At 36.9% G+C, this 19612-nt stretch overlaps 2 protein-coding genes across 5 annotated transcripts in view; both read left to right on the top strand.

Annotated features, from left to right (window-relative positions):
* The first annotated feature begins 2455 nt into the window (after positions 1-2455).
* On the top strand, positions 2456-3889 carry LOC6050882 (putative gustatory receptor 2a). The gene is made up of 3 exons (XM_001867370.2): positions 2456-3523; positions 3577-3675; positions 3744-3889. The coding sequence occupies exons 1-3, from the start codon at positions 2456-2458 to the stop codon at positions 3843-3845; spliced, it is 1269 nt and encodes a 422-aa protein (XP_001867405.1). The 3' UTR covers positions 3846-3889.
* A 4756-nt stretch (positions 3890-8645) lies between these two features.
* The window catches only part of LOC6054588, a 34916-nt gene continuing 23949 nt past the window's right edge, over positions 8646-19612 (top strand). For 3 of the 4 annotated variants that reach the window (XM_038266038.1, XM_038266037.1, XM_038266036.1), the window contains exon 1: positions 8646-8926. In XM_038266038.1, the coding sequence (XP_038121966.1) occupies positions 8728-8926 (199 nt within the window). In that variant the 5' untranslated portion in view covers positions 8646-8727. The remainder of the gene's footprint in view (positions 8927-19612) is intronic. The other variant, XM_038266039.1, reaches the window with a different exon arrangement.

Raw genomic sequence — 19612 nt, 5'->3', positions numbered from 1 at the left:
GTATCGCTAAAAGGTTAAGGGACGCTTCGATTTCATTTCTTTTTGAGCTGTCCCCAACTCAATTCGAGCTTCTAGCTACCTCGGTTCTGAGTGGCCTACAGCAGCAGCGTTTGCTCATTCGGCAACAACAGAAAAGCCATGCTCAGCATTGTGGTCGGTGGGTGAGTTACAGTTCAGAACATGGTGCACAAATTTGGAAATCAGAAAAAAAATTCTAAGGAGGTGACATCTTTTGAATAGTTTGAATAAAATTACATGATAAATGAATGCATAAAAAAAATAAATGAAATTTGACCAAGTTATTAAAAATGCACTCAATTAATTTTATCGCTAATCTTAATTAATATCTAATTTAGGAGGTATTTTTTCGGGCTTGGAAGTTAAGGTGTTAAAAAATAAGATTCCACCCTGACGGGTTTCATTTGATTACAAACCAGTCTAAACAAAAGTTAAATCCCAGTTTGCAATAGTTTCAAAACAACGTGCCGCTGCCGCCAGTAGGTCATCCATCCCAGAATTCGTCGTAGTTGTGTTGTGTAGTCGCATGTCAGGTTAGGAGCCCGATTCTTATTTTTTAACTGCTTAAACTTTTGTCTTTGGAACCACCACCATGAGTTAAAACCCATGAATAAAGGCGGGTGCAAAAACAATCAAAAAGCAAAAACTGGAAATTTGGTTTATTGGACATTTTCAAAAAAAAAACTCCAGACTTGGCATTTTGAAGTTTTTTGTAACTCCTGATCCATTTCAAGCTAAATTTGGGTTTAATCTACCTTCGTCATTGTTTTCATGTTAGCTAAAACTAAAAAATCAGTTTTTGCCTTCCTCACCTCACTGAGGCAAGGCTATAAAAACACTCGAAAAATGAACTTCTTAAATACGACTCCTAGATATACCTTCACGTATACCTATCGACTCAGAATTAAATTCTGAACAAATGTCTGTGGGGATGTGTGTAGACATGATTTTTTCCACACGATTATCTCAGAACTGGCTGTACCGATTTTGTCCGGATCCGCCTTATTCTGTTCGTTTTGGGGTCCCCTAAGACTCTATTAAATTTTATTCTGTTTAGTGAAGTACTTTTAAAGTTATGCCAAGAAAAAGTTTTTTTGTAGCTACAAAAAAGGGTGATTGTTGCATAACCTCAAAGGCCGGGTCTTTTTGCTTTTTTGACTTTTTGACCACGCGGGGGATTGGCAGCCACACCCCCTTGCAGGCGTATCGCCCGGTTGCCACATCGCTTAAGCAGTGTCTGCGTCTCTTCTGGAAAAAATCTGTATTAATTATGTTGCTACATCATTTTGTCTCGACAAAGATTTACACGAACTTTTTACTGAAATATATAACTCATGAGACTTTTCACCTTTTTTTTGAAGAGTTGGTAAAAAAAGAATTGAAAATTAATTTGTAAATACCACCTAAAATACAACATGAATGCGAGGAAGGCACCAACCACCTTAAGGTGGATTAAGTAACGTTTTTAAGTCTAATGCGACAGGCAAGCACAATCACGCCAAAGTGCAATAGCTTCTTGCGGTTATCAACCAAACTGTACGTGTCGCTAGATGTGTGTTGGTGATAAGTGACGATTAACGTAGTTTGATTAGAGCTCATCGCATCGGATAGTACTGGACGCACGAAAACGTGTGTGGCTCTGTTTCACTGCTCGACGACCACTGAAAGCACTTGGCCGACCTGGGCGAAGAAGTAAGGCTTCTTCGTGTTTGGTGTTCTAGTCGGTTCTCGGAGACAGCTTCACGAACGTTCATGAGCACAGCGTCCACTTTCACTGCAGATAAGCCGGCAATTAAAAATTAGGGTTTTTTACTCAGTTGTCCAAAATAGCGCGATAAGGACTTTATGTTGCTCCTAAGAAGGTTTAATCTGTCAGTGAAAAAATAAGTTTTTTGTCGAGACTCATAATTATCGCATAGCAAGGTCAGAATACTACTGGTTAGCTTCCTGCTCTGAAAAAGTTTTTCTGAGCAGACATTCAAAAACATTTCTGTGGCTCTAGTGAAAAGCGCAGAAAATTTTTGTCTATTAAAGAATGTCTAGAAGCGTCGTTTCAAAATTTAATCACTTTCACCATATAAACAATCTCAAACGAAACTCATCCTTCTCAAGTGGAGCTTCCTCTGTATCAATTTCTCAGATTAGCAGCCATTTGAATGAACCAAACGTACGTCTGATTACACAACATAAAATAGAAACAAAAAACTCTGACCTACGCAATAATGATTCAGGATGGAACCAGTTCCCGATGGTTGCATTAACCGTTATCGAAAAGAAAGCGTCAGCAAAGCTGAACCATTCTCACGATGCCATTAGCAGAATTGTTGATTAATTATTAATATGCTTCTGATAGAAACACCAATAAAAGCAGTTTCGAATTGTAAAAATTTCCACAAACAGTATCTTCACGTGGCGTGGTACAAATCACTCGAACATCATGAACGAAAAGACATCCACCTCGTCAATCACTCGGATTGTCCAAATGAACACCAAGTTCTACTACATCCTAGGCCTGATGCCGTACCAAGTGAAGGGAAGCCGTATCAAGCTGTCCAAGTCGCTGTGCTGTGCGATTGGAGCTTTCGTTGCACTGTACTGGATTTCCATGATCATTTCGATCGTCACCAGGACCTACGTAAACGATCGTATCTCGCGTATCTCCAACTACTTTCAACTGATCAGTAATGCCATCATGCTCACAACCCTGCTCGTCAATCCGATGTTCAAGCTGAACGGCTTTGCCGAAATCATCCGTGCGCTGAACAAGTTCGAAGACGAGCTCAACAAGGACTCGATCTATCCCAACTATTCCACGCACATTCGTTGGAACATCGGCATTTTCACCGGTGTATTCATTCTACTCTTGGCCATGACCACCTTCGACTGTTACGTAACGGTCTTCAGCGGTCACATCACCTTCGAGTACTGGCTTATCACCATTTTCCCAAACTTGGTCAACGTCCTCGCCGTAACTCAAGCCATCCTGCTTCTACTCTACATCAGCTCCCGCTTTCGCATTCTCAACGAACTGCTGCTTCTCGAGCAAAACCCACTAGCGGACCTGAAGAAACCCTGCAACAAAATCCGGGCCTCTACCGGGTACACTCGAACCATCAAAAACAACATCCACATCGTAGAACTGTACGACCTCAGTCTCAACAAGTGCTACCGACTGCCCAAGATCCTGTACCGCTACAACGACCTGTACGAGCTGTGCAAACTCCTAGACAAACACTTTGGAATTCTCTTTCTGCTGACCTTCACGTCCATCTTCATCGTCACCACCATCCAACTCTACTACAGCTACACCATACTGTACTGGTTCACCGGCAAGAACGGCTTCACCATCTGGTCCCTGCTCGTTTGCTTCAACACGATCGCCATGAACCTAACCGTCCTGCTAACCATCGTACTGCTCTGCGAAAACATTTCCAACAAATCCAAAGTCGCCAACGATCTCGTGTCCGACCTTCAGCTTCGCGGATCCCGTCACATGAATTCCGAGGTATGAAACCCTACTTCCCTAGTTGCCCACTGTCTGACCTTAAATCTCAACAGGAAATCCTCAAGATTACGACACCGTTCCAAATGTCCAACAAGATGTTCAAGTTCTCAGCGATGGGATTTTTCTTCATCGACTGCAACATGCTGTGTGGGGTAAGCGCACTCCAGCATTTTTTTTAATTTCGGTCTGCATTGTGTAACATGTCGTTATTGCGTTACAGATGATTGGAGCTATCACAACCTATTTGGTCATCTACATCCAGTTTTACATTCTGTACGCCGATGAGGTGAAGAAATCGATGTTTGTGTCACGGTTTGTCTAGTGTGGAAAAAATCTGACATTGGCATTGAACAATTTGATGCGCACTTGTGTTTGGGTTTTGAACACCATGTAATGCCAATTGTTTACTGTGTCAAATAAATTGAAAGTGATTCAGTTGAAATAATGAATTGGGTTTCAGTTTTGAATAATTGACTCGTGATCGTGCTATCTTGTCGTACGTGCGTTTTTTTTTTTTTGCAAATTGAGTTAAGAACGCCATTTTGTGCAGCTCTCAATGCCACACGTCTTGACCTTCACAGATCCAAAATATTCAACAAAAAACGGAAAATCTTGGTAGATTGTTATCACTCTTCATATAAAAGAAGTGTCGATTTGATCGTGCTATTGTCCGTTTCTTTCAAATGTACACGCCGCGCGGCATTTCAGAATATGCCAATTTCCCGGGGTTACAAAATTCCCGGGAAACGGGAAATTTTCATCAAATATTCCGGGAAATCCCGGGAATGCCATTTGAACATTTGAAACTTAACAAAAATTATTCTGATCCTGTTTCTGAATATTATTTTGCAACAGAACTGTATAGAAAATCAACTTTAGTCAAAAAGAGTGTGAGGATACATTAATGACATGACTGCTTGTAAAAAATCATGCAACTTTGAGAAAATATATAATTTTTCTAGTTTTTTATGCTGTCTTACAAATCGTACCTAGGTAATCAAAAAATAAGTAGTGAGTATTTTTTGTAAAGCGTCCAATTTCCCAGGGTTACCAATTTCCCGAAAAACGGGAAATTTTCAACCAATTTCCCGTGAATTCCCGGGAAATTTAAAATTAATTCAAAATTGCTCTAATCTTGATTCTGAATCAAATTTTACGTCAAAATTGAATAGGACAGCGACTTCAATGGTTAAAATAAGTGTAAAGATCAACTAACAGCTTGACTGCACGTACAAATTCAAACAACTTCAAGAAAATGGACAAGAGATCATCTCTTGTATTTTTTGTTGAAAAGTATTTTTTGTTGAAAAGTATTTTTTGTAAAAAAGTATTTTTTCATCAAAGTTTTTGAACAGTAAGTAAAATGAATCCATACTCCACAATCTCAAAATTTCTTTAAAACTTGCCTCTGTGACCAGTTTGAAAGAGTATGGTTTGACACATTAAGTTGAAACGAATAAGATCATTCAGAAATTATTTTTTTCATAACAAATAACTTTTCAAAACCAAGTTATACTGATTTCAGCTATTGAACAAAATGGTTAAGCTTTCTAGTTTTTCCTTAAAAAACTAACTTCTCGTGTTTGTTTTACTTTAAACAACTCAATGTTTTCAAATATTTGTAGCTAGTTTTTAAACCATGTTTGCATTTTTTGGGCACCTCTTAAACAATACAAAGTAGTTTTTCAATGATTTTAAAATGCTTTTTTTTCCACTTGGTATTCAGCTTTATAGTCGGCTTCTATTGAAGTTTTTTTTATAGAACGAAAACATGATTTAACATGACTCTTCGATTTTTATTTTTTCATTTTAAACCTTCTAACACCCATTGTTTCACCAGTGCTCCATATTTCTTTTTCTTTAAATTGAAATTTTTTGAACGAATTCAAGTAATTCTTCTTCCAAAAACCTATTTGAAATATTTAATGATACCAATTCAATTTTCATCTAATTTGATCATGGTAAACAAAAACGTAAACTATTCGTATTCTTTATCCAAGCATTCTTTAAAAAGTTTACCTGAATTGTAAAAGTTTATTTTCCTTGCTGTTTCAAGTTGCTTCAGAAACTAATATTATCAGAAAAGGATCTTAATATTAGATTGGGTTTCATATTTTTTCTAGAGCATTAAAAAAAATGATCCAAAAAATTAAGAAATTGTATACTTCCGCTTGAATTTCCAGAATTCCCGGGAAATTTATAAATTTCCCGGAAAACGGGAAATTTTTTTTTACGGGAATTCCCGGGAATTTTTTTTCCCGGGACGGGAAATTGGACGCTCTAATTTTTGAATTGTACTAATTTAAAGTGTACAGTGGACAGTGAAAATCTATGCTCCATAACAATAACAATAAAATTGCTTTTCAATTTGTATTTTACAAAGTTGAAATGGAAAAAAATCATTTAGAAATAATGCTTTTCATGGCAAATAACTTATTCCGGAACAAGTATTTCAACTTTTGAATAAATAGATACCTAATCATTGTATTTGCCTTAAAAATCTAATTTCTAGCGCCATTTAACTTGAAACACTATTTTATGAAATCACACCTCAAAGTTATAGAATATTTGAAGCAAGTTTTTGAAATATGGTTTCATATTTTGGGTGAAGTTGTTTTTTTTAATGATTTTTCATGGTTCCCTTTATGGTATGATTTTAGTTATAATGGTTATATGACCAGATAAATAAATTAGATTTAAAAAAATAGTGTAAAAGTAGTTAAAATTAAGCGATATTTTTTCATATTTAACCCACTTACGCCTTTGGTAGCTCTGGCGCTTTATAAATTAATAACTTCAAACAGTGATTTCTCGAATACTTTTGAACAAGTTCTTCTCGAACAACACTTTTTGAAACATTTAATTATATCAATTCAATTTTTATTCAATTTGGTCAAGGTGAACAGAAATGTTAAACAAAACTCAGTTTTGATCTTGGCCGGATATTTTCGAATGATATAACAAAAACAAATCGTTAAAATGGATTGTTGAAAATAAAATAGTTAATATTAATTCCATAAGAGCGTTATAAGCAAACAATATGCCTAGTTGTGAATGCTTCAGAAATAAATATTATCTGAATTAAACCTTGACATGCAATTTACAAGCCAGCTGATTAGTTCAATATGAATAGTAGATTGAGATGCATTAAATCAAATCAGGTTTTATAATTATTTTATTTGGTAAAATTTCAAAATATTGGTGCCAAAAAGGTGGGAAAATTCATGCTTCCGCTGGTATCTCGGAAATTCCCGGGAAATTTGTAACGGGATATATTTTTTCCAGGAAATCTCGGGAATTCCCGGGTTTTTTTCCGGGACGGGAAATTGGACGCTCTAGATTTTAGTAAGATGCAGTTTGTCACACGTACATGCCCGACTACTGCTAACATTTTTAATGATAACTCGGGACTCCGATAACCAAATTCAACCAAACTTCGAGAAAATCCACAAAATTGACAAACAAAAAAGCGTGTTTGTTATGGTTTACTTTGCGTGCTCTATTTCTTGTTAATTCGAGATAAAACATTAAAACGAGTTTTTCTCGGTAAGTTGAAAAGCGACGTGCGACAAGATAGCACGACAACGTCGAGGTGTTTATTTTTGCTCGGGATTCATCCATTTATGCCTTCGATTGAAAAAAAAATCAGAATCTGCTTTTTTTTTTGATGACATCTAGTATCCTTGGACCCGAACCTGATTTTAATAATGGTGAATCGGAGATTTTCAGAGTTCTGGAAGTATTGTACGATCAGTACCTTGCTGGACTTGGTCGTTGGAAACGACCGTCGGCTCAAAATGTCAAAACCTCTCCCCCCTCACTTCGTCTCACCATCCAGCTGCAGCTTTGTTGACAAACAAACGGAGCACGCGGTCATATGATGACATCGAGCCAGAATTAGGGGTAACCATGTGATTAAAAATGAAAATTTGCGAGCATGTTCAAACAATTATTCCTAATCCTTAATTTTTTATAATAAATTGAACTTCGTCACATAGCCTTCCGCCTCGTAAGCGATAGATCGTTTCTCTTCTGGATTCGATTGCTTAGTAAAGGGAAGGTAGTCTATCGTCACAAGCTGGACCTTATCAACGACACCTTAGGAAGGCGACCTATGAAATGTTAACATTAATCATTAGTTGAGTTAAAAACTGCCACTGAATCCGCTTTGTAAATGCCGGCCGCGAGTTCCCCTCAGGAACTGGGAAAGATTTAAAGAGGTCTATCCACGACCGTTTCCAATAACCATGAGAAGATGCCAGAAAATCCAGCTACCAGCTAAATTCACAATACCTTCCAGAAAAACGACGTAACTTAAGAAATTCCTTGTTTACAGGTGCTGAATAGGTCGATAGTAAGCAATCTGTCGAGCTCAGAAATAAATTTAAGTTGAACAGAAGTTGTCCAAGAACTGACGTCCCGTTTCACCTTAAAGGGTATGAATGGATAAAATAAACATTTGAATGCATGTTTCTAATGCGAAATTGGCTCAGGAACTCGAATTTGATCAAATTATCTCAAGAAAGATGTATCTTAGGGTATGCTCTGCTTTTGAACTCGCTCTGAAACTGGTTGCCATATATTTTGTTTATATACCAACAAATGGGTTATGTACAGGACCAAAATTTCTCCTAATTAATAATCAACTTAAAAAAAAAATATATTGAAATAGCCGTATTTAATCCCTAAAGATTTTATCGATTTGCAAAAATGCATCCCTTTTGAAAATTACAAAAATTCCTCCTATTTTGGTGACTCGATTTGTCACTTGGCATGATCGTCTATAACAGCCAGTTTGTATCAATTCGCTGTATTTTTTCGAAAATAATATGCTCCTAAACAACTAGATATCGCCACCGACCCAATTTACTCTCGAGCCGAAGTCTGACTTTTCGAAATAAACAAAGCCACGCGCGTGCGGCGTACTATTTTTAAAAGCGCGCGCGTGAAAATTCGAAAACAAGCGCGCGCGCATCTGCCAAAAACCAGGCGGGAAAACAGCCACCCTCGCGCACCTTCGGGGCCAACTCGGCGGAAATCCCGAACCATGACAGATCGTCGGGTCCGCGCCAGAACCAGGGGACCGAAAGTATTTTTAAGCGAAAATTTTCAACCTTTTCGATCGCGGACCGCGCTCAGTTACGAGCGGACCTCTGACGGGAGCGGAACTTGACCAAAGTCCCGCCCAACAGCCCAGAACAGAGATGATCTTCTCGCGGATCAGAAGTCTAGTGGCACCGCTGTGCTGTCTGTTGGTTGTGAGTAGTTTACTGGTAGCGGATGTAGACTGTGCAAAAAAGGCGGCGGCGCCCCCCGCGGCCGACACCGCCACGATCGAGGAAGTCTCGGCGAAACAGTTGGAACGGATACTAGAGGATAAGGATTACGTCGCGGTGTATTGGTGTAAGTGGATGGTTTGAGTAGCTGGTTCAACGGCTTCCAGGGGAACTCCAGTGTGTACCGAGTGTCGCCGGCCAAAGTGCCCAGGAACCAATTGGTGCCATAAATGGAAGAAAAGGATTTGCCTTGCTGCCAACTTTGGCAGTGAGTTGTGTGGAACAGTGCTTCAATGCGTACACCGCTTCCTTCCCTATGGAATGACCGTAGTTCAGTTCAGTGTGAATACCCTAGAGAAGAAAAGGCATTGCGCAACCGGAATTATAGAGAGCTGAATTATTTTTAAAAATAATCGTGAAAACCGAACGGTGATGAGCGAGGGAAAAAACGGCACGAAACCAGAGAGAATGAGAAACAGTGTGTGCAGAAAGTGAATGAATGGTGATTGTAAAGAAGAACAAGCTAATTGACAGCTGGCACGACGGTGAAGGAAAAGCTTGGACCGAATGCCCGGCGAGCGAGCGGTCAGCAGTTTGTGGAAGCATACGTCAAAGCCAGTTCGAAGACCCTGGCCGTATGCTCCCAGGACATTCCTGACCTGACGTCGGTGCTGCACCCAACATTACACAATATTGTGCAAACCCACCTCGCGAACCCAACTCTCAGCATGATTGTTTCCCCGCGAACAGTGTCTCGTATTGTTCGGCAGTGGCCGCCGATGCTTCCGAATCTAGACCCCGGTCCCGAGTGTCTGCTACCGTATCTTCTGCTGCTGTCGCTGCTGTTACAATACAATCAGAACAAAGTGTACAAAAATAAACCACCTAAAAATTCAGGATGCTGAAATAATTCGAACAGAGACGACGGCCACCACAGCGCAAACACAGCGAACGACGACGACACGGTCAGGGCAGCTGTGTAGAACCGTTCGTACGAGAGAAGCAACCAACACGGGAGAGGAGGTTAAACCGACACGACACTCGACACTCGGCTGCTCGATCCACTGCTCGAGTAAGAGAGCGATGGCACGGGATCGGGCAGAGCAAGAATCCGTGGGCAAGTTCTAGATCGCCGGCAGATATTGAAAGCAGAAGGTGTGACTGGAGCACGGCACGTGGGCGGATGTGGAACAAGTGTGCCGAAGGTCGTCGTCAGGTGGGATCGACTGTAAACAGACGTCGTTGGGCGGTGAAAAGGGTTATGTAGTTTTTTACGTGTAAACGCTTGACGCTCGCAGGGTTTTTTGCGCTACATCAAAGGGCAGGAACGGTAGCTAATCGCACGTGAGTGTAAACATTTGCGGAAATTGCCTCCGAATTGACCCGTTGGGAGCAGGCAAAACTAGACGAAGTAAAAAGGAATCAAAGAGATGTTATTAAATTACCTTTGAAGAAACGAAATAATAAAAACGAAGTTGACTTTATAGCTGTCGGCCACCATTGCTAGTACCAACCACTAGTGTCTTCCTTTTATCTACAAGGACTTCGCCGCCCTGGGCTCCTAAGTGTATGAAAGTATGGCACGGAGCGACGGCGCCGAATACCCATATTTACACAAAGAATTTTAGAGCGCCCGCCGCGGCATTCGAACCGGCGACCTCTGGATTGTGAGTCCAGTGCGCGGTCCGATTGATCCACACGGGCGGGACAAAACGAAACGAAACGAAATAATAAGTATACCTAAGACTCAAAACAGAGATGCCTACACGAAGTCAATTCTCGAAATCGTGAATTGTATTCATGAATTTGAGAACCACAGAGGAATATATTCACGTTTATAGTGCAAATGCACCATACTCATGAATAAATTTCTTCGTGGTCCTCAAATTCATAAACACAATCCACGATTATGGGAATTGATTTTTTCTGTGTAATTAAAAATGCTATTTGTTTCAATGCTTAAACTTTTCAACACTTTTCTGTGAAACTTGAATTTTCACAAAGATTTAAATTTCTCACATGTTTATTTATGTTCAAGTTCATTTCTAATTTATGGTGCATGTTTGACATATTTTTCAAATCACTTGTGTTTGTTTGTCACATTTCAAGCAAAATAATGTTAAAAAGCCGAAGATAAAGTTTCAACAATCTGTCTATCCTAGTTCAGACGCCACAAAACATTTTTATTTCCAGAATACATAAGGGATATTTGTAAACAACGTACATACAGTTGGCTCTTATTATTTATTTTCAAACATTGGCTAAGATAACAAGAGACATAAAAATCCCACAAAAATCACTATTTTTAGCTAAAGGTTTCAAATAATTAAACCTCTTAAACCTTAAACATGAACCTCTGAGGTTTATACACAACAACTGACAGGATTTGTCACTTATTTTAGTTTTTTTTAATAATGCAAATAAGTTTGACAAAGAAAAAAGTGACGAACATTATTTACGCATACTTTGAAAACAAATGTCGGGGTTCAGGTAGTGCCATGAATCCTCGGTAACCGGTTTGCCAATAGACGCTGTCGAACAATTGTGGATAAATGTATTGACCCTATTCATTCAGGAAATTTGTAAGTCTCAGTTGATAGAGGAAATTCTCATTTGTTCGGCAGGACTAAAAAAACAGAATAAAAAAAAATAAAAAAAGGATTAGCCTTCAGTTTTACATCAATCCTTTTTTATGTATTTAACTGTTTGAACAAATTATATGCAACACTTTGGTAGGAAACTTGCTTGCTCACTTCCTACTGAGCAAATTATCACTAGCTTTCAGTTGAAAACGTCTTTTAAGAGCTGCAATTGAACTTCAAAGTGTTGATATGCCAACGTGAAGAGTTCCACGGAATTACATGCGGGTTGTCTAGTACACAGATTGATATTACACTAAATCTGAAAAAAAATATATATACAGTCGATTAATTCTTCAGTCCCTTCAAACTGCATACTTCGATTGGCTTTATTCCTCGATATTTTCTCTTGCTTGAAGGATCTCTTCCTCGACGGTCCCTTGGATTCTGTTTGCTTTAAAAATCTCTTCCGGTTGTCAATATTGTCACTATCTCATGGCTTGCATAGACATTCTTCTTTGCGAAACGAAGCTTTGAAGAGTGTTTGACATTAGTTTGTTTTTGTTTGCTGGACGTTGCCATGATTCTCTCCCATAGCTGGGTACCAAGAAAAACATATTTTCAATCGAATCTTCATTTTGCATCGCTCTGTAAACTGATGATTCTCTTCCTCGACAGTCCCTTGGATATTGACAACCAGAGAGTCGACTGTATCTCCATTTCCTTTATACTACGAAAAGGTAGGATAAGTTTGTATTTGCTAAATGTTGCCTAGTCAACACTTTTAGGTACGATTAAAGCATCTTAAAAGCATTTCTAATATTTTTAAGGTCCTATTAACATATGAAACATAGCTTACTTTACCGTTAAAAAAATTAAAACATAGCTTTATAGGAAACGAGCAAGCATGTTTCATTTAAAAGTTTTGCTAAATAATGCTCCTACTCACTGTGTAAGCAGCTAATTAAATGGAAACAGCACAGTCATCCCATACATTCGGAACACCCACAAATTCGGAACACTTTTGTGATAATTTGTCAATAGCATGCCAAATGCAGCTTTTCTTTCGACCCTACTATTTTTAGGACCTTAATTTTGGAATTTTCTTGCTAGTTCTGTACTTTTGAACAAAAAACTTCATTTCAAGACTATTTAATCCTGAGCAGCAAAACACTGCCTCCAAATTGCCTGTTCCATGATTGCGGGATGTTATTGTGCCCCCCACGATTGTGAAACACTTGAATTTAACTGATATTTTAAAAAAAGTTATCAGAGCATGGATAAAACATCACTAAGCTTGAGTATCACTGGTTGCAGTGTGTGATATAATTATTTTATTACAAATATGTACTCCTGGAGAGATCCAAAGTTTGTTTACATCTGTAAGAAAAAAGTGTTCCGAATTTGTGGATTTCAAGGATAAAAGTTTTTCTTCAAAAACTTGATATAAAAGTTAAAATTTGCAGTTGTTTCATACAGCATTCGAAAGATCGCAAGAAAAGCTTTCAAATGAAGGTAAAAGCGAATCATTAAGTTCACTTATCGATTTGCTATGATTTTTTGAACATTGCACTATGGGCCATCTCCATACAAACAGGCGGCCAAATTATTTTTTTGCTTTTAAATGTTTTTTCATACAAATTTGGGTAATTGTATGGTATTGAAATGATATACGTCGATTTTTATGACTTTTCATGTTTTCCAATAGTTGATTGTTTATAATAAATAGTCTTTTCATACATTTGCAAGTGCAACAGAATTGCGTATATATTGTTTTGCAAGTTTATATTATTAAATTATGGATAAGCTAATACATCCCCACTTTAAGGACACAACCCCTCCCTCCTGTTTCTTTCACCCCCCCCCTCTCCTCCCCTCCAACAAAATTTTGTTAAGCGTAATAAATTCATTTTAAGTCAAATATTTATTATTTACTGCTGTGTGTTTCTTTTTGTGAGTCCATGCCATATAACTTGAGACCCCCCCCCCTACCCTAACAGAAAAATTAATTTCATTCAAAATATTAACTATGAAGTAAAACGATAAAAATAGAGTTTGTGACAGCTTCAGGATATGTTAAAGGTATTTTTTTATGATGTTTTATACTAACCAACATATAACTTAAATGTGAATCAGTTTCATGGATTGATCGCAGAAATTCATCATGCTAAGTCAACATTTTGCTGAATACTTTTTCCGGTATCAAACTGAGATTCTCCAGTTTCGCTTGAGAAACTTCGGTACGAATACCTTATTTTGACTAAGGTACTCAATGTAGGCAACAGAAAATTCCAATAAAGTCATTTCGAACTTCTTGAAACCAGGTATTGATTTTTGAAGCGACGATGCCCACGAAGTAGGTAGCAAAGCAAGTGAAATAAACGGGCGCATATGTAGATTGCAGCAAATTTTGATAAAACGTAAATGTTCAAAATGGCATATCTCCGAAAACGCAAAAATCGCAGGCTGGAAATTTCAGCAATGTTAGATTATAATCCAATCTTTCAAGTGATCTTAGTTTCATGTTTAGCATCGGTTAGCAAAAAAGTACTCGATTAACAAACACAAAAATATGATTTGTCAAAAAATGCTCCAGTTATTCGATGAAAACATCAGTTTTTGGTTTAGAAACTACATTTTATCTATTAATAGTTTCAAAGCTTATCTCATTACCTTTCCAACGATGTATATTTGTCCTAGTAAAACATTTAAAATGGCTGAGCTATGTTAAAATTAAACAATCAGCCTTTTTTACGAAAAACGCTAGTTTTTTACCCCATTTTTTGAGTTTCAGCTTGCGTATCTCCGTAACGAATAAACTTAGAGCTTTGAAAATTTGGATTTTTCTTAGTTAGAATGTTTACTTTCGAGAAAAAAATACCAAAAAATATTTGGAGGAGGTCACTTTTTTGAAACTTGGCCACCCAATGTACCATAGTGCATTGGCCGATCCGTAAACTGTTCAGAATATGAGGGATGACTGTACCATATACTGAAACTGCTAAGAATTTCCCTGTTTTTTATGTGACTTTTTCCTTCAGCTAATTTTCTCGTTTCAATTAGTAAAGTAAACATTATTTCACTATAAAACTAATATAGCATGTAGCAGTATAAACTGCACAGCAAATTATTTATACATTAACAGCGTATTACAGCTCACGATATTTCCAAACTGTTGGTTGTTGCAAAAGATTTGTTTTAATGTCGAATTTTTAAAAGTAATTTGCTAAAGCTATGAGGAAAAATCGAACCAATCCAAGATCTCCATGGAAAATTTTAAAGTGCTTCAAAAGTCACTTCAAATGCAATGGAGAGAACTCAAGTTTTTAATATCATATATAGGCAAACAAAAGTATAAAATTTCATCCAAACTGGAAAATCTTGAAACGACCTTTATAACAAAACGATGAAAATCTAGAAAAATTACAAAAAAATTTCAACTTACATATATTAGGGTACGTTATCCATTAGTGGACTTCTTTCCTATAGTGGACCCTCTGAAGGTTTTTTGATGAAAAAATCAATAAAATCACAATTAAAAGCGTGTTTTTGTCTACAAATCTTTTACTTGGCATGTTCAGCACCATTTAAAACAATGTTGACTTACATTGACGTGTCCTTTCCGCCAAAATATGTGTTTTGAGTTCGACATCTGAAATCAGCAATGGCCACTAGCATTTTCACAACAAACAGCATTTCCATTTTATGACTGAATTAACTATCCAATCATTTTTTCACTGATAATTACACTTCAGTAAGTCAAAATAATGTAAGCTTAAGGAAATTCACTGAAATAAAACGATGAACTGCTCAATTTCGAGCAAAATTAAGGGGGTCCAATATGAGACAACGAAAATCCTAACTTTTCCAAAAGGTGACCCCTGTTACTTTAACTTACAAAAATGAAAAAAAAAACTATGTATTTAAGCAAAAGTTTTTCTTAAACATACAACCTAATTGCTTACATTTCAATCATGAGTATAAATATGCGATCAAAACTTTATTTAATTGAACTTAACTGAAGCATCATTATTGAAGTTTGAAATTATATGTTATAATAATAAATCAATAACAAAACATTTTTTTTGATAATAACATGCGTGGTTTTATCAGCAACTGTAAACAAATCTATTGTTATGTTTTGATCAACAATTTCAGTAATAAATATGGAAAAAATTGCATCAAAATTACCTTTCTTAATCGTTTTTATGTTTACAGTGTTTTTGACACAGTTTCTTCAATATTTTTCGGAAGTAAATGAGTTTAAAAGTCAATTATTTGTAAGTTGTTTTAAGCCATATCTGTTAACAAAATTTATTTGTTAACAGTGAAAAGTTAGAAAATGCCCACATTCGTTCTTTATATCTATTATTAGACCCACACCATGCATCAAACATCAAATATCGGTTAAATTTGATATAACAACAACAGTTTTCCTATAGTGGACCCGAGTCCACAATCGGATTATGAACCCGGGCCCACTACAGGAAAAGGGGGTCCATAACTGACAAAAATCATTTTTTTCAAACGGCAATTTTTTGGAACAAAAACCAATAATTGATAGTCAGAATTGTTCAAAAGACTTTAGATTTTATTGTGTTGAACAAAGGGTTATGAAATAGTGCTTAAAATATTGAATAATTGTGCATTTTGCTCGTCGACTCAACTAAGGAGGTCCACTTATGGTTAAAATACCCTACTACCGTATTTAACTGCATGGCAATCTTTAAACAATGTTTCAAAATAGTCACACAATTGTAAAAAGCATGCCCAATCAACTTCTGGCTTCATCTCATTGTTCTAATATAAACTAAAAATCAGATAATAAACGATAACAGTGGAAAATATATGCACTTTTTCGTATAATGTAGCTTTATTTTTGTTACACGCTTCAAAAGGTCTAAATTTACAAACTTTTGATGCAAGTTTTTTGACATTCCAAGATTTAATATTTTTTATGTGAGTTAGGCCATTGCAAATATTTTTTAAAGTTTATGTCCCTCGACTCTGACCAAAGTCGAGGGGGGGAGGGGGTCAAAAAAAATATAACAATTGCATTTTAGATTGTTTTCAGTTGATTAGACTTCTATTTTCATGGAAATTTAGAAGTTTTTTGGAAAAAAAAATTTTGTACCCCAGACCATTTTTGAAGGGGGGGCGACATAAATTTTGAAAAATATTTGCAACGGCCTTATATACAAGTTGAATAGTATGTAGTTCTAACAACTGTTTTTTACTGAAAATTGTTAAACAAAAATTACTGTAACTGTTGTGCATTATGGTTGCACCTTGGATGCTATACTTTCTCTAGAAACGAGCTAACAAAGAAGGGTACTTTATTTTAAAACAAATTGTTTAGAAAAGGAGAATGGGCTGATTTGGTCCAAGGATGTACACGAACGGGACCAATTTATTCGAAAAAATTCGCCGAGACATTAAAAAAGTCTTCTAGACCAACTCCCTAAACCACGGGGTTCAAAAGTTACAAGCTGTAAAAGTTTGAGCATTTTGGGTAAAATTGTACAAAAAAACGTATTTTTGCTATTTCTAAAACCATTCATAAATCTATTTTATTATGGATTTCGATCCGATTTTAGCGTGACATACTTTATGGATAACGCCTTTTGAGAAAAACAACTACAAAATCCTTCCTTCAAAGAGAGTTTTTTTTTTTAATATATTTTCAATATTTTAATAGATTAAATATTGAAAAAAAAAACAATTTGTTTCTCGACGAAAGATGATGCGATGATTTTTGTTGTTATTAGACAACGCTCCTCCAATTACACCTCATAAATCATGCTGCACGAACCCACGTGGTCCGAATCATCTCGCACTATTCTGACACAAATGGTTCAAGGTCTTGACGACGTTCCTTCAGATCTGACTAGGAACGCCTGCGCTGCTGTGTCACTACAACAGAGGGAAATCCCTTCCCACCCCAACTTAAATAAAGGGCGGGTGCGGGTAGGGGTGTCACAATTTTGGACTCATCGCGTGAAAAACTCGTGTTACTCACGAGCACGACAGCACAGCGCTGCCGTGCCTTACTCACACAGAGTTAACGTATCCTAATAATAATATTAGACTGCAAACTGCAACCAGTGTGCGGTGGATTCCTGTATACTACAGATCTCGACTGATGACCTGAATTTCTAGTTCGAGCTGCTCGACTCGACTTTGCGGCGGTTGACACGACCGCGAAGACCCTTGATCGCTTCATCGCAGCAGAAGACTTTAGACGGCTGAGTTTTATTTTTAAAATCTGACTTTGCCATCGAACAAGTGGGGGGGGGGGCGGGTCTCACATTCCACAAGACGACGGCACACGGTATTGTTTGTGGGCTGGGTTTTACAGGTGAATTTGGGGTGGACAAAGTTCTAAATTGCATTTTTGGGTAGAAACAGTGCTTTCATTCAGGATTCAGATTTTTTTTGGCAGTCTTCTATCAGAAATTGCATAGCATACATTTTGTGTGACTGTTCCGCGCTAATTAATGAGAGTGAAATTTTTAATTCCTATTTGGCAGCTCACTGAACTGTTGGTACCCATTGCCCGAAGCATGGTCGTTTACAACGAACGTTAGTCATGCAGCATCCAAGTCTGTCGACAGTACAAAACTGACACAGAGGTTAACTTCCATTATTTTGTTGTTTCATTGTCTAAAAATACATTCTTGAAGCAATTTCTCCACGTCACACAGTACGTCAGCTTGTAGTCATACACTGGAGACGAACCATTCCATACCCAAGTAACATTTTTTCCCAGGAGTTCTACAAGAGCTCTTCAAGATAGCTACAGCATAGCAGTTTGGACCGCGGTAGGATAAAATTCTCTTCAAAACTTCTTCAGGAGTTTGGAAGAGTACTTGAAGAGAGTTTTATCCTACCGCGGTCCAAACTGCTATGCTGTAGCTATCTTGAAGAGCTCTTGTAGAACTCCTGGAAAAAAATGTTACTTGGGTATTCAAAAGTTTGTTGAATATCAGTCAAATTATTATTGAAAACATATATATTTGATTTATAATTTCTATCTTCACCAAAATTGATCAGCAGGTTGAACTTTCATCATTGAAGTCCTAGCTAACAACTTTATAAGGAATAGGAAAATCGCCGCCAAAATTAATCACAATTTTGACAAAAAATATCAACAATGTGTTTGTATAATAACCCTACACATTATTTTACAAACACATTGTTGATATTTTTTGTCAAAATACTAACGCCAAAGCAGCATTATATCAGTTGGAGAAAAATCATGGCAAAGATGAAAGACTCCAATAATTTTGTACGCTGAAGTGACCACCAGACTTGAGAAAAATTTTGAAGTTCGAATTTGGCTTTATCGAGCATTTATTCAGAAATACACGGAAAAAAATCACTTTCTAAAATTGTGAACAAACATTCATGATATTGAGAACCTCAAACAAAGGGCTCAAATTAACCTTCTACTGCCCAATTTTTTTTTCGAAAATATTTATTTTTCCCGTGTTCAGGAGGTCATTTTGTTTGAGCAACTTTTGTTCTACGAAAAACTTTACTTCTCTTGTTTTATGTTTTTCTTGTTTCATTTTTAGTATTTTAATTTGCGTTTATCTTGTTTAGTTTATGTTTGTTTTTGGTAGTATTTGGCCTACTCTACCACCTAATATAATTACATTTCGCCTATCTAATTTTTTCATGTTTTTACAGTCACTTTTTAAATTTTTTGCATGTTTTTCACGTTTCTGCTGTAGAATCGCACCATCATCATTTAAATTGCAAAAAAATACGTAGAGGCATAGTCTGGGACACTACAAAAATTACTGCATACTTCTCTTTACTGAAAATATAGGAAATGTTAGTAAAAAACACAGCCAAAGTTGACCCCTAAAAAATGACATTTTTAAAAACATTGGCAAAGTTACATAAAACAAGTTAAACTTCCAACTCTAAAATTTCCTAAAATTTTATGAGTTCTTCTTTCCAAAATTGATTTTTGGCGATTTTTTAGATCGAAGCCCGTCTAAAGGCGGGGTTAGGTTGTAGAGGGTTAAATGCTTATCATTTTAGGAAAATTCACCATGAAATGTGCAAACTTTGTAGGTGGTCCCGTTTTAGATGAACGCTTGTTCATGATTTCTGGAACTGAATATTCTCCGTGTAAAAAATTGTCTAATCCTCGTCATAATGTAAAAATCATCAACAGCTTGCAAAAAAGGTGGAAATTTCCATACAAAAAAAAACTTTCCCGG

This window comes from Culex quinquefasciatus, chromosome 3 (genome assembly GCF_015732765.1).
Source record: "Culex quinquefasciatus strain JHB chromosome 3, VPISU_Cqui_1.0_pri_paternal, whole genome shotgun sequence".
In the NCBI taxonomy this organism is placed as follows: Eukaryota; Metazoa; Arthropoda; class Insecta; order Diptera; family Culicidae; genus Culex; species Culex quinquefasciatus.
This window is presented reverse-complemented; position numbering and strand designations above follow the sequence as displayed.